A 24,509-nucleotide genomic window follows, 5' to 3' on the forward strand; every position below is an offset into this window, starting at 1 on the left:
TCTCCCGCATCTTTTGACACCAAATTTGCGACGCCTGGGCGCGCGGTTCCGAAGTTACGCATAAATATGTACATGCATGTCAGACCAAAAATTGCTCAAAAACGTGAATTCGTGTACAATTTCAATGCAAACTGTGCTTACAGGCAAATTTCATAAACGCATGATTATTTTGGTGTTTTATTGATTAAAATCAATGAATAACATATTTTCTTGTTAGGAGTGATGTCGCGGACAAATTTCATCGAAAAAACAATGAAAAACATAAAGTCGAAAAAACAAAGAAATACATACAGAAATTCAAAAAACAATAAAATACTTAAGAATTTTTTCTGATATCACAATTCTTTGTTATTACATTTGCTTAGGACACTAAAAAGAATATTTACACAAAAGATGTGCCTGTTTTGAGCTTTACTTTGTGATTTATACCAAATAGTCTGATTTCATGCATCATTATGCATAAATTAGCATAATTTAGCATAAATGATAGTTTTTTTTTTATTTAATTTCAAGGTATTTTAGATTACATCATAGGCAACGTGTGTGCCAATTTTCGTCGCGATCGCGCGGTCGACGGCCGAGATTTGGAGGGGGCGGGGGGGGGGGGGGGGGCTGGGAGCCCCCCCTTCCCCCCCCCCCCCCCCCCCCCCGGCTCTATCAACTACCTAAATAGCCCGGCCTAGTTAGGGCTAAGATGCCATAGACCTAAGCTCTGGGACTCATTGTCTGGTGATCCGAGACGCGCAGTCCTTAATGTTTTAAATCATCAATCACATTGCATGAGTATGATGAAAGTTTCCTGCCTTTACGTCCGTCTAGTAACTCGGCCAGAATACAGCTCTCTCCCCCTCTCTGCCTTTTTTTTTTCTCTCTCTCTCTTTCTCTGAATGGTTAAACACTTCTTTTTTTCTGCTTCAGACAAAACTGATCTGGAGATTGCACATAAGAACCACAGATTAACGAGCATAAAAAGGGAATAAAAATAAACACTAACAAATTTTGGATGATCCATTTCATACCGATATCCCTCAAGACAGGCACATTCGAAGCTATTGATTCCATCTGTACAGACTCCAAGGTTGGCGCAGGGAAAGGAGGCGCATTCGTCCACTTCTTTTTCACAGTCCCTTCCACCGTAACCTTGGACATGCAATAATAATTACAATACACTGTATGACAAAATGGATCCGGTGACACAGAAAGAGTAATGACATGGTGTATAAAGTGCTGAAATAAACGTAACTTTTATTGCACACGGTCCAACGGCTTTCGGGCATACTATTTCAATTTTGCTTTGTTGTAACGTAATGTCTGCAATAGATTTTATGACATAGATGTAACGTCAAAGTATGCTTTTTTTCATGCAAGTATAGTTATCAGCAGTGAAAACTGTTATTCACTTACACACAATCCGTGTGCAGGTGTCGAATATCGAACAAAAGAAAATGACAGATGTAGCCCTTTACTCACCGTTCAAGCACAGACAGGTGTAGCCTATGGCATTACCGTCCACACAGGTGCCTCCATTTTGACAAGGGTTGCTCTCACACTCATCAATATCCTCATTGCAGTACTCTCCTGTCTTACCATCCGGACAGATACACTGGTATCCATTGACCTGTAATTGACGTTATTGATTTATATGTATTGTTAATGCCACCTTTAAAATGTAAGCTTCATTTTCAATTTATTCCTGACATTATAATAATATAAATCTGAAAGCAATACTTTGAAAAACATGTTAGAAATAAACACAATCATTAAAGGGTGATTGGAGAATACAATGAAGTATCGGGAATAAACTTTTGATAGTCAATCATTCAAAATACACACGTCTATTCTCTAACAATCAAGTCAAATTCATTTAATACATTACCATTAACTTTATCATATGTGGATGCAATGTTTAAAAAATAAAAACACATATCGATTATATCTACATATTATAATGATATTCTTGTGTCTGTTTGCTTTTTCTTCTCTTGCATGGATGTTCGGGATTTTTGTTTGTTTTGTTTGTATTTTTCATCGTTATGACCGTCATTATTATAATAAAGTCACAATGAATAAAATTGAATCTACTACCAAACTATTTTATAGTTTTGGAATTATAACAGAGATGGAATCTATTATGAAAAAAAGGAAAATAATATTGTGATATTTTACGCAGACAATGTAAAATGCGCCATTTATACACTGCAAAAGTGATGACCTCAGTTATTTATTTAGGTTCCAGAAGATAAACTTAAATTGTGTTTTAATACCTGAATGAAAAATTAAGACCCAATTCGTTACAGTGAATAAAAAAATATTTAATCAATAGATAATTTTTCACCGACTTAAATTTTCTAGTTGATATCGTTATTTATAAACATATGTAAATGTAAATATAAAAGAACCGTTAGACTGATTATCTATCTTTGCATGACTTTGTAAAGGGTCTCAAAATACGATAGCCAAATTTGGAATTCGATCGTTTTTTTTTTTTTTTTTTTATATTCACGTATTCGAGTGCTAGGGAGGGCGGTTCCAGTGGACGGTTGGTGATGTGGTCAGAACAACATTGAAGCATAAATATGTGTAGTATAAGTATATCCACGTTCTGTGGAATTACCGGTAGTCCTTTTAAAGACGAATTTAAATTTGCTACAGCAGGTTTGACGGCAGTAGGATTAAGATAGGAGGAATAAATCTGGGATACATCTGCCATACCAGATCATTACACGTTGATCCACCTGAGCAATTATGGTGGTCTTGACAGTCGTCCACATTGGTGTTACACGTCTCACCCGTGAAACCAGGGAGACAATGGCAGACGAAGCCATCTTCAATGGGGTCACACTGACCCCCATTTCTGCAGGGTGTTGAGTCACACGGATTGGCCGAGAGTTGACAATACGTGCCCGACGTCCCCTCCGCACACTCACAGGTGTATTCATGGACCCCATCAACGCATGTACCTCCATTCTCGCAATCGTTAGTTACGCAGTCATCGATGTTGTTCTGAAGTTTAACAAGAAAACATTGTTATCAACATTTATCACTTCTTTCGGAGACACAACTCCCGTGTTGCCGATGCCGCGTAAAATGCTGTTTTCTCTGGAGTCTTGTGAATTTTGGGTCTTGTTATATCACAGCCCTAATCCTGATTTATTAACTCTGCCTTGAACATTGTGCGAATAGTTATTCTAGTACGTCAAATAGATGCACAGTCTTGTCATCTTTGTATTTCTTCCTTTTTTTTTTGGGGGGGGGGGGCAAAGCGGATGGTGGCACTACACTTCTAAACTGCATCATTATGGAAAGGACCATAAAAACTATGAATTACTGCATCTTCACAAGCTCACCGTGCTGAAAACTGAAAACCCTTTACTAGCATACACTGAAGACTGATGGTTATCTAACGCCACTTGCGTACAGATTACTGTAATATGATCATTATTAATCTTTTATCTTTGTGCTTGCGTGTGTAAGGGGGGGGGGAGGTAGGTGTGACGAAGAAAAACATCACGCAATTTAGATAACGTTCAGTTTACTTGAAAATGATTGTGTGAAAGGAATGCAGCTTTGTTTTACTTGAACAGGAGAGAAAACCTTAAGGCTTACACCTCTCCAGAAAGCCGGAAATTCATGTTTCTTGACGTCAAAGCATAAACACGGTTATGTCAAGCTTCATTCATACCTCACAGTTGTTGCCGTCAAACCCAAGCAGACACTGGCAGGAGTAGCCGCCATCAAGTCGGTCGTGGCAGGTTCCACCGTTCTGACAGATTGACGGTGAACTTTGACACGTGCTGACCCTGGTGTCACAGAGGGTTCCTGTGAAACCATCCTTGCATACGCAGGTGAATGAATTGATGCCGTCAATGCACTTTATAGCTTCGATGCATGGTTGCTCTCCGCATTCGTTGATCTCCGATTGACATGTTCGACCTGTGAATCCTGCTGCACATATACATCTGTGCAACAGAAAGTATTTCAAAAGAAGACTTTCTCTTGAGTGGTAGAAGCGCAAGTTAGCGTTATGTTTCGCTTAATTCTTATCAAGATTCCCGCCGTTTCAGCCATCATTCTGCAATTCATAAGGTAAATGCAATTGCTAATTTCTTCAGTTTTGAAGCATATTCTTCTGATATGTATGATATATGGCACAACAGTAAAATTCTGTTTTCTGGAATGCAATTAAAATAATGATACATGTACCATCATTATACAAGTCGATGTTTGGAGCATGACTAAGAATGATCAACAATGGGAAAAAACCTTTAATAGAATATATCTAAACTGTTTTTCTGAATATTGGAGCTAGTAAAATATCGTACAAGGAATACAAAAATGAAAGACATCACATTAATTTATGAATAATGATAATTAAATTAGTTGTATGAGTCTTGCTTTTAAATTTCTATACAAGATTTTTGTAAGCATGTGCAACACTACCTCTAATGTGTAGTTATTTAAAACATAACTTTTATCATTGCATCCAACTATAGGGTGAAGATGTCATTTGTCTCCTTACCGCGGCCTCCTCCGATCGATATAACAAGAAGTGGCGTTATTGCGGCATGGGCTATCTGTACAGCGGATGTCAGTTTCACAGTGAGTTCCAGTGTAGCCAACCTCGCATTCACACGTGTAAGAGTCTATTCCGTCAGTGCAGGTCCCATGTTGACAAAGACTTAAAAGGGGGGGGGGGGGGAGAGAATGGAATAAAGAATACATCATGACAATCATTCTACAATGATTCACAGCGGAAACTAAGTCCAGTACTTCATGCGTATCAGATGAGTATTTAAAAAGGCATGCCTGGTCTCAGTATTGGTTTTTGTGTCATTACTCTGGCACTATACATTCTGTTCTCTATGCTTATGTGATAACACGGCATGTACTCTGCGTGCACAAGGGTTTGTAAGATATCAATAGTAATTTAGAGAAGAGATTTTACAGCGGACATGTCACCTGCAGTCACATTGAATGTAAGTCTGTCTTTTCAGAGGAACACACATAATATCTCACTTTCTCCTGCTGCAGTTTGTCTGATCCATGAAACAGTTGAACCATTGCTAATGTGATAAAACGCAGCACACTTTCGGGCAGAACCGCATTTCTGTCATTTCAATGTTGAAGAAATTTCTTCGCTGAAAGGTTTCATTTGCATCATTGTTGCATTTGCAAAAACACGAACGTGTCAACAAAGCATTAGCGTGACTAAAATGACACGGTAAGCATTCTGAAAGCAAATCCCATTCTATACCCTATCTTGTCATATCTCGTCTCCTGTTATTCCTTTCTTAAAGAAGTATAGGGAAACGAGAACAAGTGCATTATGCTGAGTTCCCAAAGCTAAATTCCACCATAATTCAACTCCCTTTCAATTCTTTCTGAACATGGAACTTCCACCATCCCCATTCCACATTATGAAAATATGAAACAAACTAAACTTTGACAAAGTTTAACAATAATTCCCCCAGGTTAAAAAAATTCTCTCTTTTGTATACATTGTACATCATGTAGCTTCATCAAAGGCCATCAGTAAACTTACCTTCCCGTACAGTCATTTATATTAATCTCACAATTCGCTCCCGTGAAGCCATCCACACACTGACACTCGTAGGATTCCACCAGCCTGATACAGGTTCCTCCATTAAGACAGGGTGCACTGGAACAGTTGTTTATTTCTTCATGGCACGTGCTTCCTGTTATCAAGATGATATTAATAGAGTTCACAAATTTTATGATTTTCAGTCGAGCACACATTATGTTTGCTTCCAATCTACTGCTTTCGTGGAATTAAAAAATAACTTTTACCACTTGGCGCATGATCGGTTTTTCTTCCTTCTGCAGTTGTTCATTCTAATTATGGCAATAAATATAGACAGTTGTATTGGCAGTGGTATGCAGGGTATGAAAACAAGCTCTCTTCTTGTATATGGTTTCATGATTAAAGAAAAGAAAACAAGACTCTCTCTAGATATAAGTAACTGAATTTACGGGAGAAAATCTTTTGTATTTGTTAGGAACGTTTACGCGAACAGTAGCTCTTTGAATTGAACAAAAAGATAAAGAAAGAACGAGGACTAATCAGCTATACGATAATGACAACCACAGTGATCATGGGGCATCATTAATAGTGCATAATGAGAAGTCTGCAGTTAGCTGTTAATGAGTCCAGAGAGTAATTATACCTTGATATCCCGGAGGGCAGTGACAAACGAAGTTCGCATGATCTCCAGTACATGTGCTGCCATTGTTACAAGGCTCCAGCTCGTCACAGAGACTGAATTCATCTAGGCAGTACTGCCCTGTCCACCCGGCTTCACAAAGACACTGAATGCCTTGAGGTCCATTGACACACTCGGAATTCACTCCACAGGGCGCTTCTGCACACCAGTCCACATAGTCACCACACACTGAACCTGGAAACGTGGGAAACAATGATATTCATTTTAAAGACGAGATAAAAATAATAAACAAACATGTAGCAATGTATAATTCTTCGCAGAACTTAACCTGACGTTACTTTACTAGCTGAGTATTCAGCCTACCGCAATCTTGAATACTTGGCTCACTTCAAAGGTACAAAAAGAAAAGCAAATTCGGCTAATCTTACAATGGTACAATTTGATTCAGGCACTTTCGCTGACCCGTATGACCCGATAAATGTATGATGGGGAAGAGTAAAAAACATAAATAGTAGATACATGAAGGCATAGGCCTACTAATGGAATTGCCAACTCATGTTACAAAAAAGGGGAAAAAAATAGAACGACGCCACAAAAAGAAAAGTTTAAAAATTCAGTGCAGCGCAGGTAGAGAAATATTCATATTATTCTGGAAAAGACCAAATCAAAGGTAATATCTTTCTTTTAACCTGCGTTATTTACCGGACCTGACCTGTTTCTTGGTTTCCTGAAGGTACATATTGATTCACATATTAATGAAATGCCAAACTATATATATATATATATATATATATATATATATATATATATATATTTGTGTGTGTGTGTGTGTGTGACCGTGCACCTCAAAACGAACATAAAGTCGCACACACTGATTTTGCGTGAGGACTGAAAATAAGTGAAATGGGTCAACCTAGCCGAATTTGACTTTTTCATATTTTCTGAAAGAGCGGGTCTTCTTTTACATTATGCTAAAATTTGGTATCATAAAACGGGCAGGAAAGTGTGTTTTTTTAGCAGTTTATCTCGAACATTTTTGGTAGAATAGTGTGATTAGGTGTGTCTTTAGAATCCTTTTTTCATTTCTGAAAAACCTTGTCCACACTCTTCACTTTCAACTCTAATAACTTTTGAAAGGATAGGGCTACTGATTTGAAAGTTGACATTAATTATGGACAAAATGTGTTAATGAGGCATGCTTAATTTCAGTTTAATCTGATAATCCCTTCATTGTTGTTACTCTGGTGGTTTACTTCCTCTTTTTTGTCCCATTCATCGCACAGCCAGCACAGTTTGGTAAAGATTAAGCGCTTGAATAGACACTGCACTTCAGAGCCTCTTTTCTCAGTTCACACTTTTCCTGAGATTGTGCTTTCTTTCCAATATTTAGATAGGTTAGGAGAGTCCATTTGATTTGAGTTATAATACATCATTTTAAAGCTTAAAGTCTGCTCTTTCAGAATATGGTCTTAACTAAAAATTCATGTCTGGCGACTTTTTGTTTGTTTTGAGGTGCAGGGTCACATATATTATATATATATATATATATATATATATATATATATATATATATATATATATATATATATATATATAGTCCAGGAGAGCCAAAAAACATGGCGGCCAAAGCACTGTGGCGAATGGGATAGCCTTTCCTTTGACATGCCGTGGTGGCTTCATTTTTGGAGTAAGACAGTTTGGATTTGGACAGGACATCACTTAACCCATTATTTGACCATTAATCCAAAAAAGTCATTTTCACCAAAATTGCAGATACAAGGTCTTGTCACCTCACCGACGATATATATATATATACAGCTTGTATATATATATATATATATATATATATATATATATATATGAAGAGTTTGTTTGCAAAAACCGATAAGTCCATTTTTGGAGATTTTGAAGTACGGTCTCTGTAATAAAGTACAAAATAATACCTTTTAAACGATATATTGGTCACTACATATAAAGGTACATTTTGGAAGTTATGGTCAAAAGAAGCACAAATTTTCTTAATATTCTCTTTATTTTTCCTGACCTTTAATCGCAAATATCTCCATTTGGCAAATATGGACTTATCGGTTTTTGCAAACAAGCCCTTCATATATATATATATATATATATATATATATATGACAAAGTTGACATTTATTTTTTCAATCGTGCAAAGTCTCAAGTTTTCATCGGATTGTTAAAAAGTTATTCTTTGAGGCAAAGAAGTATTCTCATTTTAACTGCATTCACAATTCAACATTGACAAAAACGTACACTTATTCAAATTCATGAAATTCTTCCATCGAGATGTTTTCATTGCAACTACTTGACAAATTGTCCTACAACGACATAAATAAGCACTGAAGTGTACTGATCAGTGTTTTAGTAGTAGCCATGATAAAAAATCATAGGCGTACATACTTGAGCAGGATTCGACCCTACGACCTCCTGATCTCCGGATAGGCGTCATGTCCACTATAGACCACTGAGCCTCCGCCAGACAGCAAGTGTTGGTTCTAATCCTTATAGCATGCAGCGGGTACTTATTTACGTCGATGTAGGGCAATTAGTCAATCAGTTGTAATGAAAACGTATACTTGCCAGTGAAGCCTGAGTGACACTCGCAGGTAAAATTTGTGTTTCCATCGATACATGTCGCCCCATTAAGACAAGGTTCTGATTGGCAGAAGTCCACATCCACCTCACAGTGAAGTCCTGTATAACCTGTCAGGCACCTACAAGAGTACTCGAAGCTTGACTCGGAGATAGCACTGCATGTTCCTCCATTCTCGCAGATGACACCACTGCACGCTGTGATTTCCTCCTGGCAAAACTCTCCGGAAAACTTTGCAGCACAAGCGCAGAATGTCCCATTTCCTATCTCTGTGCAAGTGCCGTTATTCTGGCAAGTGACGTTGGCGCAGAGGTCAACATCTTCTTCGCATCTGCTGCCTGAGAAGCCGAAAGGACAGTTGCAGGTGTAGCTGTTGACGCCATCGATACATGACCCAAGATTGAGACAGGGACTGGATTGGCATTCGTCTATATTCATGGAACAGTTCACGCCCCGATATCCTGGCGCACATTGGCATACGTAACCCATCACTGCCTGCTGGGATTGGGAGCACGTAGCGCCATTCTTGCAAGGATCCCCTGCACACAGATCCACCTCGATGCTGCAGTTCTTTCCACTAAAGCCAGACGGACAACTGCACTCGAAGTCTCCTAGGACACTTGCGCAGGGCGCATTATTCTCACAAGGTGTCGAGATACAGTTGTCGATTTCGCTTTCACAGTTCATACCTGGGGGAAGTTTCATATTGAAAAGCAGGAATTACGGTGACCAATATAGACTCTCTTAGTGACTATTCGGATTATGAATTTGGTGTTTTTGAAAGAGCATCAGCTTCATGGTGTCTTTTCCTTTTGTTGTTGTTTTTGTTTTGTCTTGTCTGTGCATGAATGCTACTGAGGTTAGATATGCATCATTGCATCGTGCTCTCTTTTTTTACATGATGTAAAACCAAGAAAAAGAAAATGTCTGATACGACTTCCCAGCAGAAATGTACCTTATACTGTGCTCTGACATTTAATGGTTAAATGGAAAGTTCATACCAAACTAGTACAATGTAATAATATTATTTGATTCATAAAACAGAGACCAAAACACTTGGAGTTGATGGAAAAGAAAAGAATATAGAATGCCATGAAATTATGTTTTCAGTTAAGAACATAAAATAATAAATATGAAGAAAACATAATCAAATCTAGGATTGTATACATACCTTCATATCCTGTGACACAAGTGCACTGAAAGCCATCGACAAAGTCTGAACACGTTGCTCCATTGGCACAAGGGTCTGACGAACATTCGTCAATATCTATCTGGCAGTTCTTGCCGGAGTAACCCGCCTGGCACGTGCAGCTGTAATCGATGCCTTCACTTATGCAGAAACCTCCATTTAGACAGGGTCCGTAATCACAGGCACCTGGATTTACGCATGAAAAGTGTACTCACTTTCTTTGTTTGACAAAAAAAAAATGAACTGCCAATGCATGAATAGTTTATGAGATACCTAACACTCAGCACTGATTTGGCTTTTTTTTTTTCTTTGTCAATGTTATGTGTACCAGCCTATTATACACTCATACCCACCATAGCCAACATGTACCTATTTTAATCTGGGAGAGTTCAATCGTCAATTACCTTTTCTGGTCCCTCACAGTCCTGTTATATCCATTTGATTTGATATCGTGTTTTTTCTTTTTCGGTCGTTCAATGTTTTAATAAATTTTATGTTTGCATGTCTGTATCTGATTGTATCGGTTACATAATGAGTTTTTTTTTTTCAGTGGATATGGAATTAATAGATTAATAGTATAATAGAATCGTAATGCACACCTCTCTCCAAAGACGAAGTAAAAATCTAATAATAAACTACCCAGGGCCCTGTTTTATGAAGGGTTAACATTGATTTTAATATAGTTGATTTCAACTGTAAGTCTATGGCAGCCTGCGTGGTAAGGAAATTTAAAATCGATTTATCTTTTGATAAAACGGGGACCAGGACATCAATTTAAAGTTACTCACTAATGCACTGAGTGGGACTGGTTGTTCCATTGTGACGTGTCGTTGTATTGTTGGGACATGGGATGCATTGCGTCCGTTGAGCCAAACTTTGGTAGCTTCCAACAGGGCAGGGAGAGCATGGGACGAATCCGGACTCAGAAAACTCCCCTGCCTTGCATGGCTCTTTGTGACGTGCATAGAAAACAGAGAAAGAAGGAGAAATCGATGGAAGAAGATTGGCACAAGGATAAAGAGAAAAAGAAAGTAAGTCGCAATGAACAAACTTTTTTTTTTTTGAGGGGGTGTTGTCATGAGCATTTAATGAAGAGAATCCAATACAATTTGCGATTGGGTCATATATTATTGTAAGAGATAAAATAAGCTGAAATTATCTCTTCTGAATACGGAGAGATGGTATGAGGCTTTGCATTGAAGACGTTAAATCAGAACGAGCAAAAAGAAAAAACAAACTCCAAACAAACAAACACTTTCTTTGGCGACTTCTTCCGTAATTATTTGAAGACATTCAAGAATTGAGAGAGACACTATAGGAAGAACAACCTTTAAAGACACAGCGTATATACAAACATTCTTTACCCTTTAAACACATCTGTTGGTCAAATTTAGAACTTGGCATATTTTGTTGGGAGAACAACATTTTGTTTTAACATAGAAAGTGTATGGAACAAAGTGAAATGAAGAACTGGATATCATAAACTTAGGTGTATCAGATACAAAAGATTGATTGTTTGGGTTGTGTTACAAAGCCTACAAAGTGTACTTGATGATGTGACTTTCCATGCATGATGATGCAGTGCAAAAGCCGTAAATCTGGTAAACAGAAAAGACAGTAACAGTATCTGTAATAATGATTTTTGTTTTGAATATATCCATTTACTGCAGAGCCATGCAAAATGATTGTCATCAAATAATGAAAGTGATTTAAGCCTTAAAATCATGTAGACGAGTGTATTGCTACTAGGTGGAGACTCACCGATGCAGTGGTCGGAAGAATTAGATCCTATTTGTCTTGTTGTCATTCCCTCGGGGCACTGATTACATTCAGTGCTATAGGAGGAGTTCTGGTAGGTTCCAATGCCACATATGTAACAGGGCTCCAGGCCTGTCATGGAGGCGAAGCCCGGTTTGCAGATATCTGTTATAAAAATAACACAGAGCTACGTCTTATGCTCACTGCATACCACTATATTCAATTTAGATTTTTTTTTTTTGTTTTTGTTTAGCGTTGGAATCGACTAAAACTTTAAAATGAAGTATTATTATCCAATTACCAGCACCAGCTCAATGCACAATTCATTAGGTTGACAAGAATCACGGTTGTCGTAAGTATTGCATAGCTATAATGTTATCCGGTATTCATTCATCTATTAGTAACATGCTGATTGATATACCATTAAATTTACACACAAATATTACAACGTATATATGCACTCCTATAGATACATGTAAAGACATGTCTTTTCATATTTCATCTAAACAATCTTCCCAAAAATAATCCACTTGACTCTGACACAAATAAAAAGGAGTTCCTAACCCAAAGACAAGAGTATTCAATGTAAAGAGAACATCCCAAGACGTGAGGAAACTTCATTCGTGTTGATGCAGAAGACTTTCATCAGTTGGGAAGATCATACAATGAGAGATTCAGGATTCTACCAACCTTCAGTGATTTGCTGACTAGCATTAAGCCTCAGCTGAACACGTCCTTAACACAGGACACGATAATGGATGGAATGATGCGACAATACTAGCTTTTGGATGAGGTTTAGGAAAAGAGAAGTGAAAGATTCCATCAGGATTATAAGTATCAAATCCGCACTCACTAGGGATTCCAACAGCCTATCACCAACCTTCGGTCCAACGATCAAGAAACAAGCAGGCAGTGTCACGGACACGGTGTAATCACTTGGCCTGAAGAAGACCACATGAGTGAATGAAAGCTAGCCAGCAAATCACTACAGGTTGATAGAAGCCTGAATCTCCCATTCTATTCGGATTTTGTGTTTATTCCGTCAAGAGGAAATGAGGTCAAGTACGTGAGAACTTATTTGCCATGTCCACATGTTTCGGCCTGTTTATGGTACCAGTGATATTTAGTTAGAAATATCTGTCATCAGTACAGGCGTTTAGCAAGATTGATTAAAGGGATTATATAGTTTTGGGTGTGCTGGGGATTCATTTTTTTTTTTAAAGAAAATTAGAAGTCACTTAAGAAATATTAGAAAGCGTACAATTCTAAGAGAGATTCAAAGTGCATTTGATAAAAAAAAAAAAAGATTTGAAAACAAAGCATTTATCAGGGCTTCTTTGTTTTTGGATATCACAGCCATTTCCAAACCAATATTCATCAAATAAACTTTTAATTTCTCTTTCATAGAATGATATGTTCTTTCATGTCTTGGAAATGTGAAACCCTATTTCAACCAAAAGTAACATCCCTTTGAATAAACATGTCCGCTTTCCCATGAATTCACCAGGTTACCCTCACAAATTATTCCAGTTAAATGTTTGCCCTGAACTTTAAGGCCACTGAATTCCACATCTGCGTGGCACGATGGATTTTCAATCACTTAATAATGCTTCTTAGTAGCACATAGCCTTCAAACAGTGATGAAGATAACCAGTGAAATCTTACCAATGCAATGGGTGATGTTTTTGGTGCCAAGTCCCAGGGTAGACTGACCATCTGGACACTGGTCACACGTGAACTGCGCAGTTTTGCTCTGATAGGAGCCTATTTCACACTGCGTGCAATTCTTGGTTGTGTTGTCAAAGTGGAACCCAGACCCGCATGGAACTGTAACAAATATTCGAATATAAAAGACGGGGACAGGAGTTTTACTAGTATTTTGTGGATAAATAGCAATCAAAATTTGTAATGACTATTGTAATATATATAAAGATGCAATCACTTTAAAAATCTCTTTAAAAATATCATAATGCATAGATGCTAGCTTCTCTTCAACCCCTCCTATCCATACGAGAATAATCACTTTTTTAGTTATAATGCGGACTTATTTGATCAACAACGGTCAGTAGGCACTGTACGATTTTTCTACGAATTCATTCTCACATACGTTTTGTAAGATTTCAATCATTCAGTGGCTGATAAAAAAGCTCTTATCATCTTCAAAGAGGAGTTTATGTCACTGCTATCAATAGCAGCTACTAATTAATTATTTTGTGAAAGCCTATAATAGACGGGGCTTCCTACCCCGAGATATATAATAGGATACATTTCCTCCGTGAATATGATCATACTAACATTAAAGTTCAAACGGTAATGGTTGATCACAGTTTATCCCTATAATGCCTTTCCGTGAATTTAATAACAGTTTATTTCATCGAAGGGAAGAGGATGACATTCCTCATGCTGAGAAGTTCATCATAAAGTAGTGAGCATGCACGTAGTGATATTCACTCCTGTACAAAATTCTGAATGCAATTCTTACTGCAGTTGTAATCTTCGTTGTCCACCGTAAATCCAGGATCGCAGACCAGCTCTGCAATTTCGAAATCAAACGAATCTTCATCCACTGTCAGTGTGACATTGATTGTCGAACTTAAGTTTGAAAAATTCAGAAGATCGTCCTCGAGGCATTGATCGACGTGATCTATCAACTTTCCTTCCCCTTCATATGCAGAATCGAAGTTACTCGTGCTGTCGTTCTGGCTAATTTCCATTGAGCATCCAAAGGAGATAGTAAACCTAGAAAATAAAACCGGAGATTAAATACAAACTAAAAGTGATGACAGGACGTTTGTACAGTTATAGATATCGCACGATTACACATTAACATACAAAAAGATCTGTTTCCATTAGGGTTACAATGAAATGGAAATATACTTAGAAAATTGTACACACATTTATGTATATCAATAGATTTATATTAATTTTTAAATGAATTGAAACCTTCACTTCTTTGTTTGTTTAAACCAGAGGAAAAACAATGAAATGTCTTCTTGATGAATGTGAATCAACGATTTCAAATTTAGTAATTAACTTTTTGTTATCACTGAAAAGTATACACTGAATTTATATTCATTCCTTCGCATTGCATTAAAAAAAACTGTTTGATCGGCATTGCTGACAAATTATTAACAAAATAGTTTATTAATCTTTACTTTCCAGATTTATTACTTAAAAAACAGCAACTAACACATAGTCAGAACTTTCAACGTCTGTCGTCCTCTTCCTTCGTTTTGTCGTCGACGGGCGAGAGTGACGACGTCGTCCGGAAGTCTCTTCAGTGCTCCTCCGCTTGCGCCTGGCGCCACCATTGGACGGGCCACAAGTGACTTCCACATACTCGACCGAGCACTCGACATCAGGCGTGCATGTCTCCGAGTAGAAGAACGATTGCTCAAGAAGCTGTAAAAACGCCTCGGCAATCTGTGTATTGGTCTCACTCGATCCACAGGAGCCGCTGAAATACTGTAGCGAACTAGGCAGAGTTACTCGGTTTCCTCGTCTTGTCTCTATGGGTTGACACGGGGAAGAAGTAAAACAAAAAATTATTTTCTCGCACTCACCATTGGCAGTTATGTTACGCTCTTTTTGATGTGTTACTTATTGCTACTGCTTTACGCAAGATTTTTTTTTCCTTTACTGTTTTTATTTTTATGTCCGTATTGTTTCTTTTCCTTTTTTGACCTCCAAGGTAAATATAAGTAGAAACGAATAAGGAGCAAGGAAAAGTATTATAACTGTTCCAAAGTTTTCAAGTACTAAAGGCGGAAGCTTAGGTTGATTTGCAATGTTCGGAAAGCTTTGGGTGGCGTGGTGGATTCAATGAATGTTGTCATCTAAACTGCTGCAGCTGCTGTGAATAAAAAACAAAAAACAAAAACAAAACACGCACCGTTAAATCTCAGCACTCAGAGCAAGCGTATGTCTCTAGTATAGAAATTTGGACTTTTTCCCTTCCAAAATTATAACAAAGTCAAGAAATTCCCGCCCAAATCCGTTTCCCGTAGTTCATTGACACGGTTGTCACACACTTAATTTTTTTTTTGACATAATTAGCCAAGTATTGTTTGGCGCTCCAGCGTAACTGAGAAACTCACTGAACTGCCAATAAGTACAATGCGCTGTATGTCAAAAAGTGTCACGAGCGATTGACAACCTAGCCAATCAATGTCGGGTACCCTTGCAAGGATTTCGTAAAACAGACAGATACGATTTTAGTTAAATGGTAAATCTAGTCAAGTATGAGTTATAGCCTCATAGCAGTTATAGTTATAGTTATAGCCTCATTATTGTTGCCTTCTCTGTACAATTGTATGCATTGTTTTTGTCACTTAAGAAAGTGAGATTTATGTTTGTATATTGTGGAAAAAACGAATAAATATGAACTTGAAATATATAAATATGAACTTGAACAAAGAGTAAAGTTTTGATCGAAATCGGGTAAAAAATTTAATACGGGGTTATGACATTAATTTTCGAAGTTTCGCTATTTTTTCAGGAAACAGCTCTTGGACGGTCAATATGAATATGCAAATGACAAAATGAGCATGTCTTCCCCACACAACTTGCCATATAGTATGGACATGAAACTTCGAAGTTTCAAGTTTTTCATTTAAACGTAATTATGCCCAAGGCTCATATCCTGTTAACCGATCACTATTCTGAAGTTATTCAAGCAGGAATAGCATCATGTTTCAGACTGCAATGAAACTTTTTTTTTTCGACACGATCAATGGAAAATTATGAGGGTATGCAATGGTTACCTCACTCATTTGCATATTTATATCCCTTGCATAAAAACTGTTCTGCAGAAATTAAAAAAAAACCCTTCAAAATGTCACAACTTCCTTATTTTTCATCCGATTTCAGTTAAACTTTTACCGTTGAACGCGTATACGATTTTATGAAACTATCTTATACTTGAACTGAATTTCCCCTTCAGGTAGTGGGACAGACGAATTTAGTCCATTTAAAGTGTTACGATATTATGCATGATTGTCTGATATTTTTTATACCAAGAATACAGCTGTAATTTGTCACGGAGTTCACTCACCTGTACAGTCAGGCACAATAGAATGAGGCTGCCATATGCCTGAACTCCCACACACATACAATTCGGGGACTGACGGCGAGTTTCTGGGGATGTCGTACCTCTCTTGGCACAGAATGGAACAAAAAGTACCGTGTGTCCATCCGTCACAAGCCAGTGCACCATTGATTGGTGGATCAAGGGACATGCAGGGGACGGCTGATTGAAAAAAAAAAATATTAGAATCAAACCAGAGAAGTAACAATTTATTCTTGATGGATTATTTCCACAGTTCAGTTGACTGTGAAGATCACGCAAAATACCTTGCACATTTTACAGCTCAAGATGCAGGGCGTCTAAGCAGAGGGCCGCGGAAACGTGGGGAAGGGGGTTTGGAAGATATGGGGGCTCAATACCCCACGCACATTGACACATACACAGTACACACACAGACTCTCCCTCTCTCTCTCACACACACGTTTAAATTTTAAAAAATACAAGACCCATGATTTTCTCTCTCACACACAAAACAACAACAGCAACAACAACAAACGTTCCGTAATCCCTGATAAGTATAACATCAAAAGAGAAAAAAAAAAGAAAAAAAATAAAAAGAAAAAGCCGAAGTAAAAAAAAAAAAGTGATTTGAGATTGCATCAAAATACGCTCACATGAAGTAGGAATTGCGTTTCTTGAGGGAGTTTCTCGTATTTGTATCCAGCGCAATGCGCATACGTGTTTGTGCTAACGTGATTTGTTTTCGCTTCAGTGTGACTAACAAAAACCGAGAGAATAAAAGTTGCATCAACTTCAGATTCAAAGGGTGTTCTTTGAACACATTCCTTCAATAGGTCATTATCAGACTCTAATCACTCATATAATTCCAAACACATCACTTGCACAGTACCTAAAAACAAACAAAGAAACAAACAAATACACTAACCCACAATCAGCATACCACCTGGAGTTAAATGATTTCACGAGAAATTCAAAAGCATTGCCAAAGACTTCCACGTACGTTGGACACTAATGGTGAAGGAGCACGTGGTTGCTCTCCCGTTGTCCGTGTTGGTGGCCGTGTATTCGACAAGGTGATCGCCGTACATGAAATCCCCCGTGTGGTTATCATATGCGCTGCTGATTGAAAGCTCGTCTCCAGTCACTTCTTCGAAAATTGGTGCGTCCCAAGAGACAGTAGTCGTCTGCTCACTGCTAAGGAGACTCTGATCCGGTGGGCAGTACACCAGGACAGGTACCAGATCATCTGCGAGGGAAAATATTGGTATTCTGATTTTTCAGAGGAATTTGAATTTACCAAATATCAAACTAGATTAAGTCAGTACATCTTTAAAAAAATGGATTGTTTGATTGTGGGATGATGACAAGGACAGCGATAATCATACGTAATAATGATGAAACATAATCTGACTTACGACGCCTATCAAGATTACAAAAATCAAAAAGGAATTACAGCAAGAAGTTCGAATTCCTGAAAAGGTAAGTGTTCAAAACCAACCTTGCACATAAACATGAAACTGGCACGAGACGCTGTTGTTAGCATCGTCCGTAAAGGTGTAGATGCAGAGAGTGTCCCCGGTGAAGTTATACGGGGATATCAAGTCAGGTGGTGACGTCAGCACCTCAAGATTGGTATCAGCTGAATCAATGGCACTGGGAACGTCAAAGACAACCTCCACTCCCCAGGATTCTGTCTGGGTGGCCGTAATGGGGGCCGGACATGAGGTCAAAGTTGGAGCCGTGAGGTCTTGGAAAAGTGAGCAAGCAAAGAGACATGCGGATAAGAAAATCAAACCAATTTTTTTTTGTTGTTATATTAACAGAAAAAATGTAAGAAAACTATTTATTAGCTGTTTTAATTCTGAACAATAGTAATTATTAGTGTTACTATACATGTCTGATTATAACATTGATTGTAAATTGAGATCTGTTTGAATGATAAATACGCGTCTTAGAATCAGAATTAGTAATCTATTATCATTTTCGTTGTAAATAATGTAATTATCATTATCAATATCATTTTCATTACCATAATTATCATAGTGTATACATTATAATAAATATCATCAATACATTATACTGCTTGGATAGCGTTTAAAGGTCCAGTTTACCTTTGGGAGCAGTGATTTAAAAAATGTTCAAGATATCACATTCGATGCATATGTGTATGTCTGGTGTATCGTAAAACAGTCTACCATATGAAATATTTGCAATAAAACCTAAAACATAAGGAGATATCAGGGTTTTTCTCAATAAACCATAGCTGTATACGGTTTAGTCTTGAAACATTTTTATTATAACTATTGTTCACATTGTGTGCATTTAACAACACTTAACATCGATTATACGGATTCAAATTTTGACAGTGGTTGTTTCTATCCCTTACTCACATTTTAGAACTATTTCAAAGCACTAATGCTGGGTTTTTGTTTCATCTGCAAATGGTAAATTATGCCTTTAACTCTACAAAGATGTATACGAGACCAGTGGTGGATCCAGGAATTCCGTAAATTTCTTTTCATTTTTTCTTTTTATTTATTTTATCTAAAAAAAGGGGGGCGCGCGCCCGGTGAGCACTTCCCCCTTTCTGGATCCGCCACTGCGAGAGTCTTTTGCAAAGAAATTGTACCGCCAAAACTTTTCTCGATTTTCAGTTTAAGATCAACAGTGGGTAGAATAATTTTAATTCATTTTGTATTTGTTTGTGTGCGTGTTTGTTTGTGTTGACATTGTCTCTTTGTGCATCTGAATGAAATCCATCATGTTTTCATGAAAGTCTTTTGAGAAAGGTTAGGTATAATGTTGGCAACTAGATGCGCAAAAAAGGCCATTATCAACCTCGGCATGCAATGTTCGATGAACTGTTGAGGTAGCGGCTCCATTGTCCATCACTTCCACAAACTGTTGGTCCTCCATCGCCTTCTAAAGTTCTTCCATTAGGACAGTAAGGGGTACATGAGGTTCCCACCTGAACCTGGGATGACCCCGCACACGTTGCTGGACTCACGCTGACGTACATCGGTAGCTCCAGTGGATTGCAACGATACGCTGCTCATTACAAATTGAACAGAATAAAAATGAAGCCGAGAATATATAGATGGCATAAGAACAAAAATCAATATCTTCAGATCTGACCGTCGCATTATACCTTCAAAGCTTCTTTCATGAACCTTAATACATTGGCTAACTTTCGACAAATCCTTTCCATTGGATATTTTCATTGCAATCTATGACACAGAGCTTCCAGCTGGATTTGCTTGGTAATCACAGGAGCAATGTTTATTATGACATATTCACTGTAATTTTTATTGGGGAAGGACAAAATTATGCTGTGGATCTATGCCCACGATTTGCAGTTTCGTTCTCTTCAGGATTTGTCCTGTAACACCTGGAACCCGTCAAGAGAATTGTGGTGCACTAAAACAAAAGGCATGTATGCCATATTGCCAGGTAGATGGTGCTTTCCATTCTCCCTGAGTACATGAACGCATTTGTGTAATCTTCACAAAGTATTTTTTAAAGTTTAAGGATTTAGAATTGAGTATGGTAATGTTGTGTGCAGTAGATTAATCTATAGAGAGAGTGCTTACGAAAGAAAATGTACTTTCATGGCAAAAAGGTGACGTAGACATGACGTGTCAAAAGGTCATTGCATCATAGGGCCTTCGCAACATTTCAGGTGTACGCTATTTGATTATAATGATACCACTAGAGGAACGTGCACAATTCAAACATCAGTAATACATTTGATGCATTCCTTGCCTTCATTTAATACTTTTCAAAAGGAATCTTCTCAATAGATCATTTCTCATTTTATTAGAAAAAAAAAATGCAAACCTTCACACATTGGAGCTTCAGCCTCTGCCCAGTACATCCTGGTTCCGTCAAACTCACAGGTGACATTACTGGATCCTGTCAGGTGATAGCCAGGTGCACAGGTCACGTGACATGTAGATCCCCAATGAGTGTCACATGATCCTTCGAAGGAGCCTCGTGCAGGTAGCAAGTATGAGGAGCATCTTCGTACTAATAAAAAACAAAGGAAGGAAAGGAAAATAAGCATTTTCACGTAACGTGTATACAGAACACACAAACACCATTAGGCATGTGTTGCTTCATTGCTACGAGTCCACTGCCTAGTGCCTCGCTGTGCCTCGTTGTAAAGAGCATTTCGTTATTACTGTGTTCTTTATAACGGGAGTGCACCGTGTGAGACTGGGGTAGAAAAACTCACAGTGATTATACAATTCATTTTTCGTGTATCCAGCTTTCAACAGGTAATAAAGTGCAATATGCAGTAATGTGCACTTGCAGTGGAGTACATAACAGAGTATATTCTATTTGTCATTCAATTCAATTCAATTCAAACTTTATTTCATTTTTCGAAAAAAAAACATAAACATTTCACTTTCTTTGGTAACAGAAAATAAGGTTACATATAATCAAAACAGAGTAAATTGAGAAAACATAATTGTGGAACCTTGGGGTAACAAATAATGTTGTAATGAAAATTGACTGAATTGATATAGACGATATAACATTACACAAAATATCGAAAAATGGAGGGACCCACTAAAAAGGCAATGCTTGTAGAATGTGGGCCCCTCAGGTACAGAATGTCAATAGAAAATGAACTGATGCAAAAAGGGGAAAAATTGGGAATAAAGTCAGATAAAAAAAAGTCTGGAAGCCCAATAAGAAGACAGAGTAACAGACAGACACACATACACAGGCAAATGGACATTAAACAAGACGGGACGATAAAACTTATAAAGGGGGACTTAAATACAAGACAGAACGAGACAAGACTTTCATAATGGGAAGACAATACAACGGATAGAAAGGCAAAACAGATCCAGCGATCCTCGACAGAACTATATCGAAAAAATAATGGGATGCGTGGAAAGGATACGGAAATATGAAAAAGATAGAGAGAAATAGATGCGGAAGTAATACAAGTAGAATCGAATCTACTCTGTAAGTGTCTCAGGACAACAGGGACGAGAAATATGTGACAGTATATCATTGGTAATTAAAATTCTTCGAAAAGAAATTAAAATGAGCCAACAGGCTGATTCAATTCTGTAGGAACATAACATTGCAATAAGAAAGACTTCAATCTCCTCTTAAATGAAAATATAGAGGGTGCAATTATTTTTTATGTCATTATTCAGAAAATTCCAATAAGTTGGGCCAGTATAGATAAGTCATCAATGGTATCATTATTTGTATTCTTCTATTTTTCTCTTGCGAAAAAAAAAAGTAGGATGAAATTTCACCACTGCCAATTTCAATCCCAAAAGTATGCTGAATTTCACATTCAGTGCAGTCGCTAAAGTCAGTCCATCTTGGCTGGGAGATATTCAGCTTCACGTCAACTAGCCTAATTTGCGAAAGTAAGTCGCTTGTACGCATGCGCATCTACTTTCAAGCCACACTTTTTCATGAATATTAATGAGCCAATTGGTTTCCTGCCTCGCTGTGGTACGGAAAAAAAGGACGGCCCGGCCTGTCTCCACGCACGCTTTGTTAATACTGCAGTAGTAATGCATTTATTGTAAACTCCTGTGGTCAAAATTTCTAGACATTAGTATTATTCTCGTCCCTCTTTGTCCTGTGCTTTGCCTTGACGCTTTTTCACAATGTAATTTTTGTTGCTATATTTATTAAAGAGTTCTACTATTTTGCTGCCAGGTGAAGGGTGACAATTAGACGGCGAAAAAGTCACAACTTGTCAGCAGCGACATAGTTCTACTCCCTGAATCCCACCAGACCACAAGGGTCTCCACAGAGGACTGTTCTTACCATCTACGGACACCTCAAAGGAGCAGGTCCTCCTGTTGCCCGCTGCGTCCTCTGCCGTGCAGCTGACCCTGAGGTCACCTTCATCCATCTCACCCACCTCCTGGTCACACGATACCACGGGATCTTCCCCGCTGTTGTCGACTGCAGTCACGTTCCAAGTCACGTTGGCGCGCACTTCACCGCGTTCTGGATGGACCGTTTCATCGCCGGGGCATGAGATGAAATTTGGAGCTTCGATATCTGGATGCAGTAAATACATTGAAAGTCCAACTAATACAAGATTTGAGACGACAAAAGTTTCGAATACAGTTTGTAGAAATAGTGAATAACGTGTTATAGATCTGTGTGTGTTGCTGCAAGGAGATAGGTCTGACAAATATGCAAACATAATGATTAATTTTACATCATAAAACCCTGTAAGGGCTGCTAAGATATCATTATAGATATTCCAACAAATAGCAACTTGTGATATGTGATGTACAATGGTTTCCCGTCATTTCTCGTGTACCCCAAAGTGACAAAGACCATTCCATTAGGCACAATATACAGTAACTAGTGCTAACCGGTCACTCAATTCTGATACAGGTAAATTGTTCGTATCTAACTCACCAAAGACAAGGTCTAGGGACAAAGAGCGGTCTTTACATTAATGGAGAGAATGTTTAATCATGCTGTCATTGCAATCATCATTTTTAAAGTGAGGTTTGTTCAAAGCAAATATCTAATGTACCCGTAATGGCAAAAAAAAAAAAATGAATATTGCATGTTCTTTGGGCATTTTAAATGCACACGAGAGACACCGTAATATAAGGAGCATTCAAACTATTCTCAGTTTCAATCAACCACTTCCACGCCAAATCTTGAAATGCATCAACTACAATGTCTACCTATTTTAAATGAATGTTGACGTCTGGCAACTCTCCAAATATTTGCCCTATCCGCTTTTGGGTGTTAATTTTGCCATAAAAATTGTCTCTTCACCTGTGCACGTGACCTGCGAGAGGTCACCTGGTGTCCATTGGCCATTCCCCTGACATTCCAGCACAGCAAAGTTTGAGGGCTGGAGACGGTAGCCACTCCTGTCACATGACACAACGCACTGTTGGCCGAAGACTGGACTGGACATACAATCTGCCGGAATGACCGTACCGCCCGCTGGAGGTTGGAGCTCATTGCAAGATGTTGCTGTTGGTTTGTTGATGGTATTGAAATAATGATAACTCCTGGACAGTCAATCACAATGAATTGACATTGATCATGTAGATTGAAATTGACTATGTTGAACACTATGGCCCGAATTCACGAACGTGGTACAATCTGTCCATGGTTTAAAACCATAGACCATAGTTTTGCATGGGGCGCCAAGTGTTGCATGGCCTATTTCGTTACCAAATCAGTTATTTCGTAAGAAATGAACAATTCGTCGATGAAGTGGTCATTTCATCGACAGAAAATGACCAATTTCGTTTATACACCTGCGGGTCGAGAAGGACGTAAGCACTTGGCGGGATTCGAACTCGGGTCCTCCGATCGGGAGTCGGGAGTCTTATCCACTATTTGTTTTTTATTCAAATGAATTTATTAGGAATTTTCTGCATCGAATATCCCTACAAATGAAATACAGTCATTTCTTTTTGTTAACAAGACAATAGAACATACAGTGTGTAGGCCTACATCCGAATATAAAAATGAGGTATATATACGTGTACAGATTAAAGAAAAGAATAAGATAACACGTCAATTGGGAACCACTCGGGATAAAGTGAATCAAATGATCAGACTGAATCATGGCACGTGTATTGGGAGTGTAAATGCAGAGGACTGTCGTCAGTTAAGCATATAGCTTGAAGATACGACAGCCTTGAAAGAGAAGGAAAAAAAAAGAAAATGGGCAAAACATACATCTTGTATACT

The 24,509-nt window shown here is 38.1% G+C and overlaps 1 protein-coding gene across 1 annotated transcript in view; it reads right to left on the reverse strand.

Moving 5' to 3' along the window:
• LOC140243619 (uncharacterized) overlaps positions 1-24,509 on the reverse strand; it is a 62,019-nt gene that overhangs the window by 28,624 nt on the left and 8,886 nt on the right. The window contains exons 12-32 of the mRNA XM_072323284.1: positions 23,577-23,780; positions 22,596-22,835; positions 20,628-20,816; positions 19,629-19,838; positions 18,289-18,537; positions 17,791-18,036; positions 16,797-16,991; positions 14,934-15,252; positions 14,226-14,482; positions 13,409-13,570; positions 11,747-11,908; positions 10,774-10,935; positions 9,968-10,171; positions 8,784-9,485; positions 6,186-6,416; positions 5,543-5,696; positions 4,520-4,678; positions 3,683-3,959; positions 2,713-3,003; positions 1,471-1,618; positions 1,020-1,140 (exon numbers count right to left, since the gene is read on the reverse strand). Coding sequence (XP_072179385.1) covers positions 1,020-1,140; positions 1,471-1,618; positions 2,713-3,003; positions 3,683-3,959; positions 4,520-4,678; positions 5,543-5,696; positions 6,186-6,416; positions 8,784-9,485; positions 9,968-10,171; positions 10,774-10,935; positions 11,747-11,908; positions 13,409-13,570; positions 14,226-14,482; positions 14,934-15,252; positions 16,797-16,991; positions 17,791-18,036; positions 18,289-18,537; positions 19,629-19,838; positions 20,628-20,816; positions 22,596-22,835; positions 23,577-23,780 — 4,882 coding nt within the window. The remainder of the gene's footprint in view (positions 1-1,019; positions 1,141-1,470; positions 1,619-2,712; positions 3,004-3,682; positions 3,960-4,519; positions 4,679-5,542; positions 5,697-6,185; positions 6,417-8,783; positions 9,486-9,967; positions 10,172-10,773; positions 10,936-11,746; positions 11,909-13,408; positions 13,571-14,225; positions 14,483-14,933; positions 15,253-16,796; positions 16,992-17,790; positions 18,037-18,288; positions 18,538-19,628; positions 19,839-20,627; positions 20,817-22,595; positions 22,836-23,576; positions 23,781-24,509) is intronic.

Source organism: Diadema setosum, chromosome 20 (genome assembly GCF_964275005.1).
Source record: "Diadema setosum chromosome 20, eeDiaSeto1, whole genome shotgun sequence".
Lineage (NCBI taxonomy): Eukaryota > Metazoa > Echinodermata > Echinoidea > Diadematoida > Diadematidae > Diadema > Diadema setosum.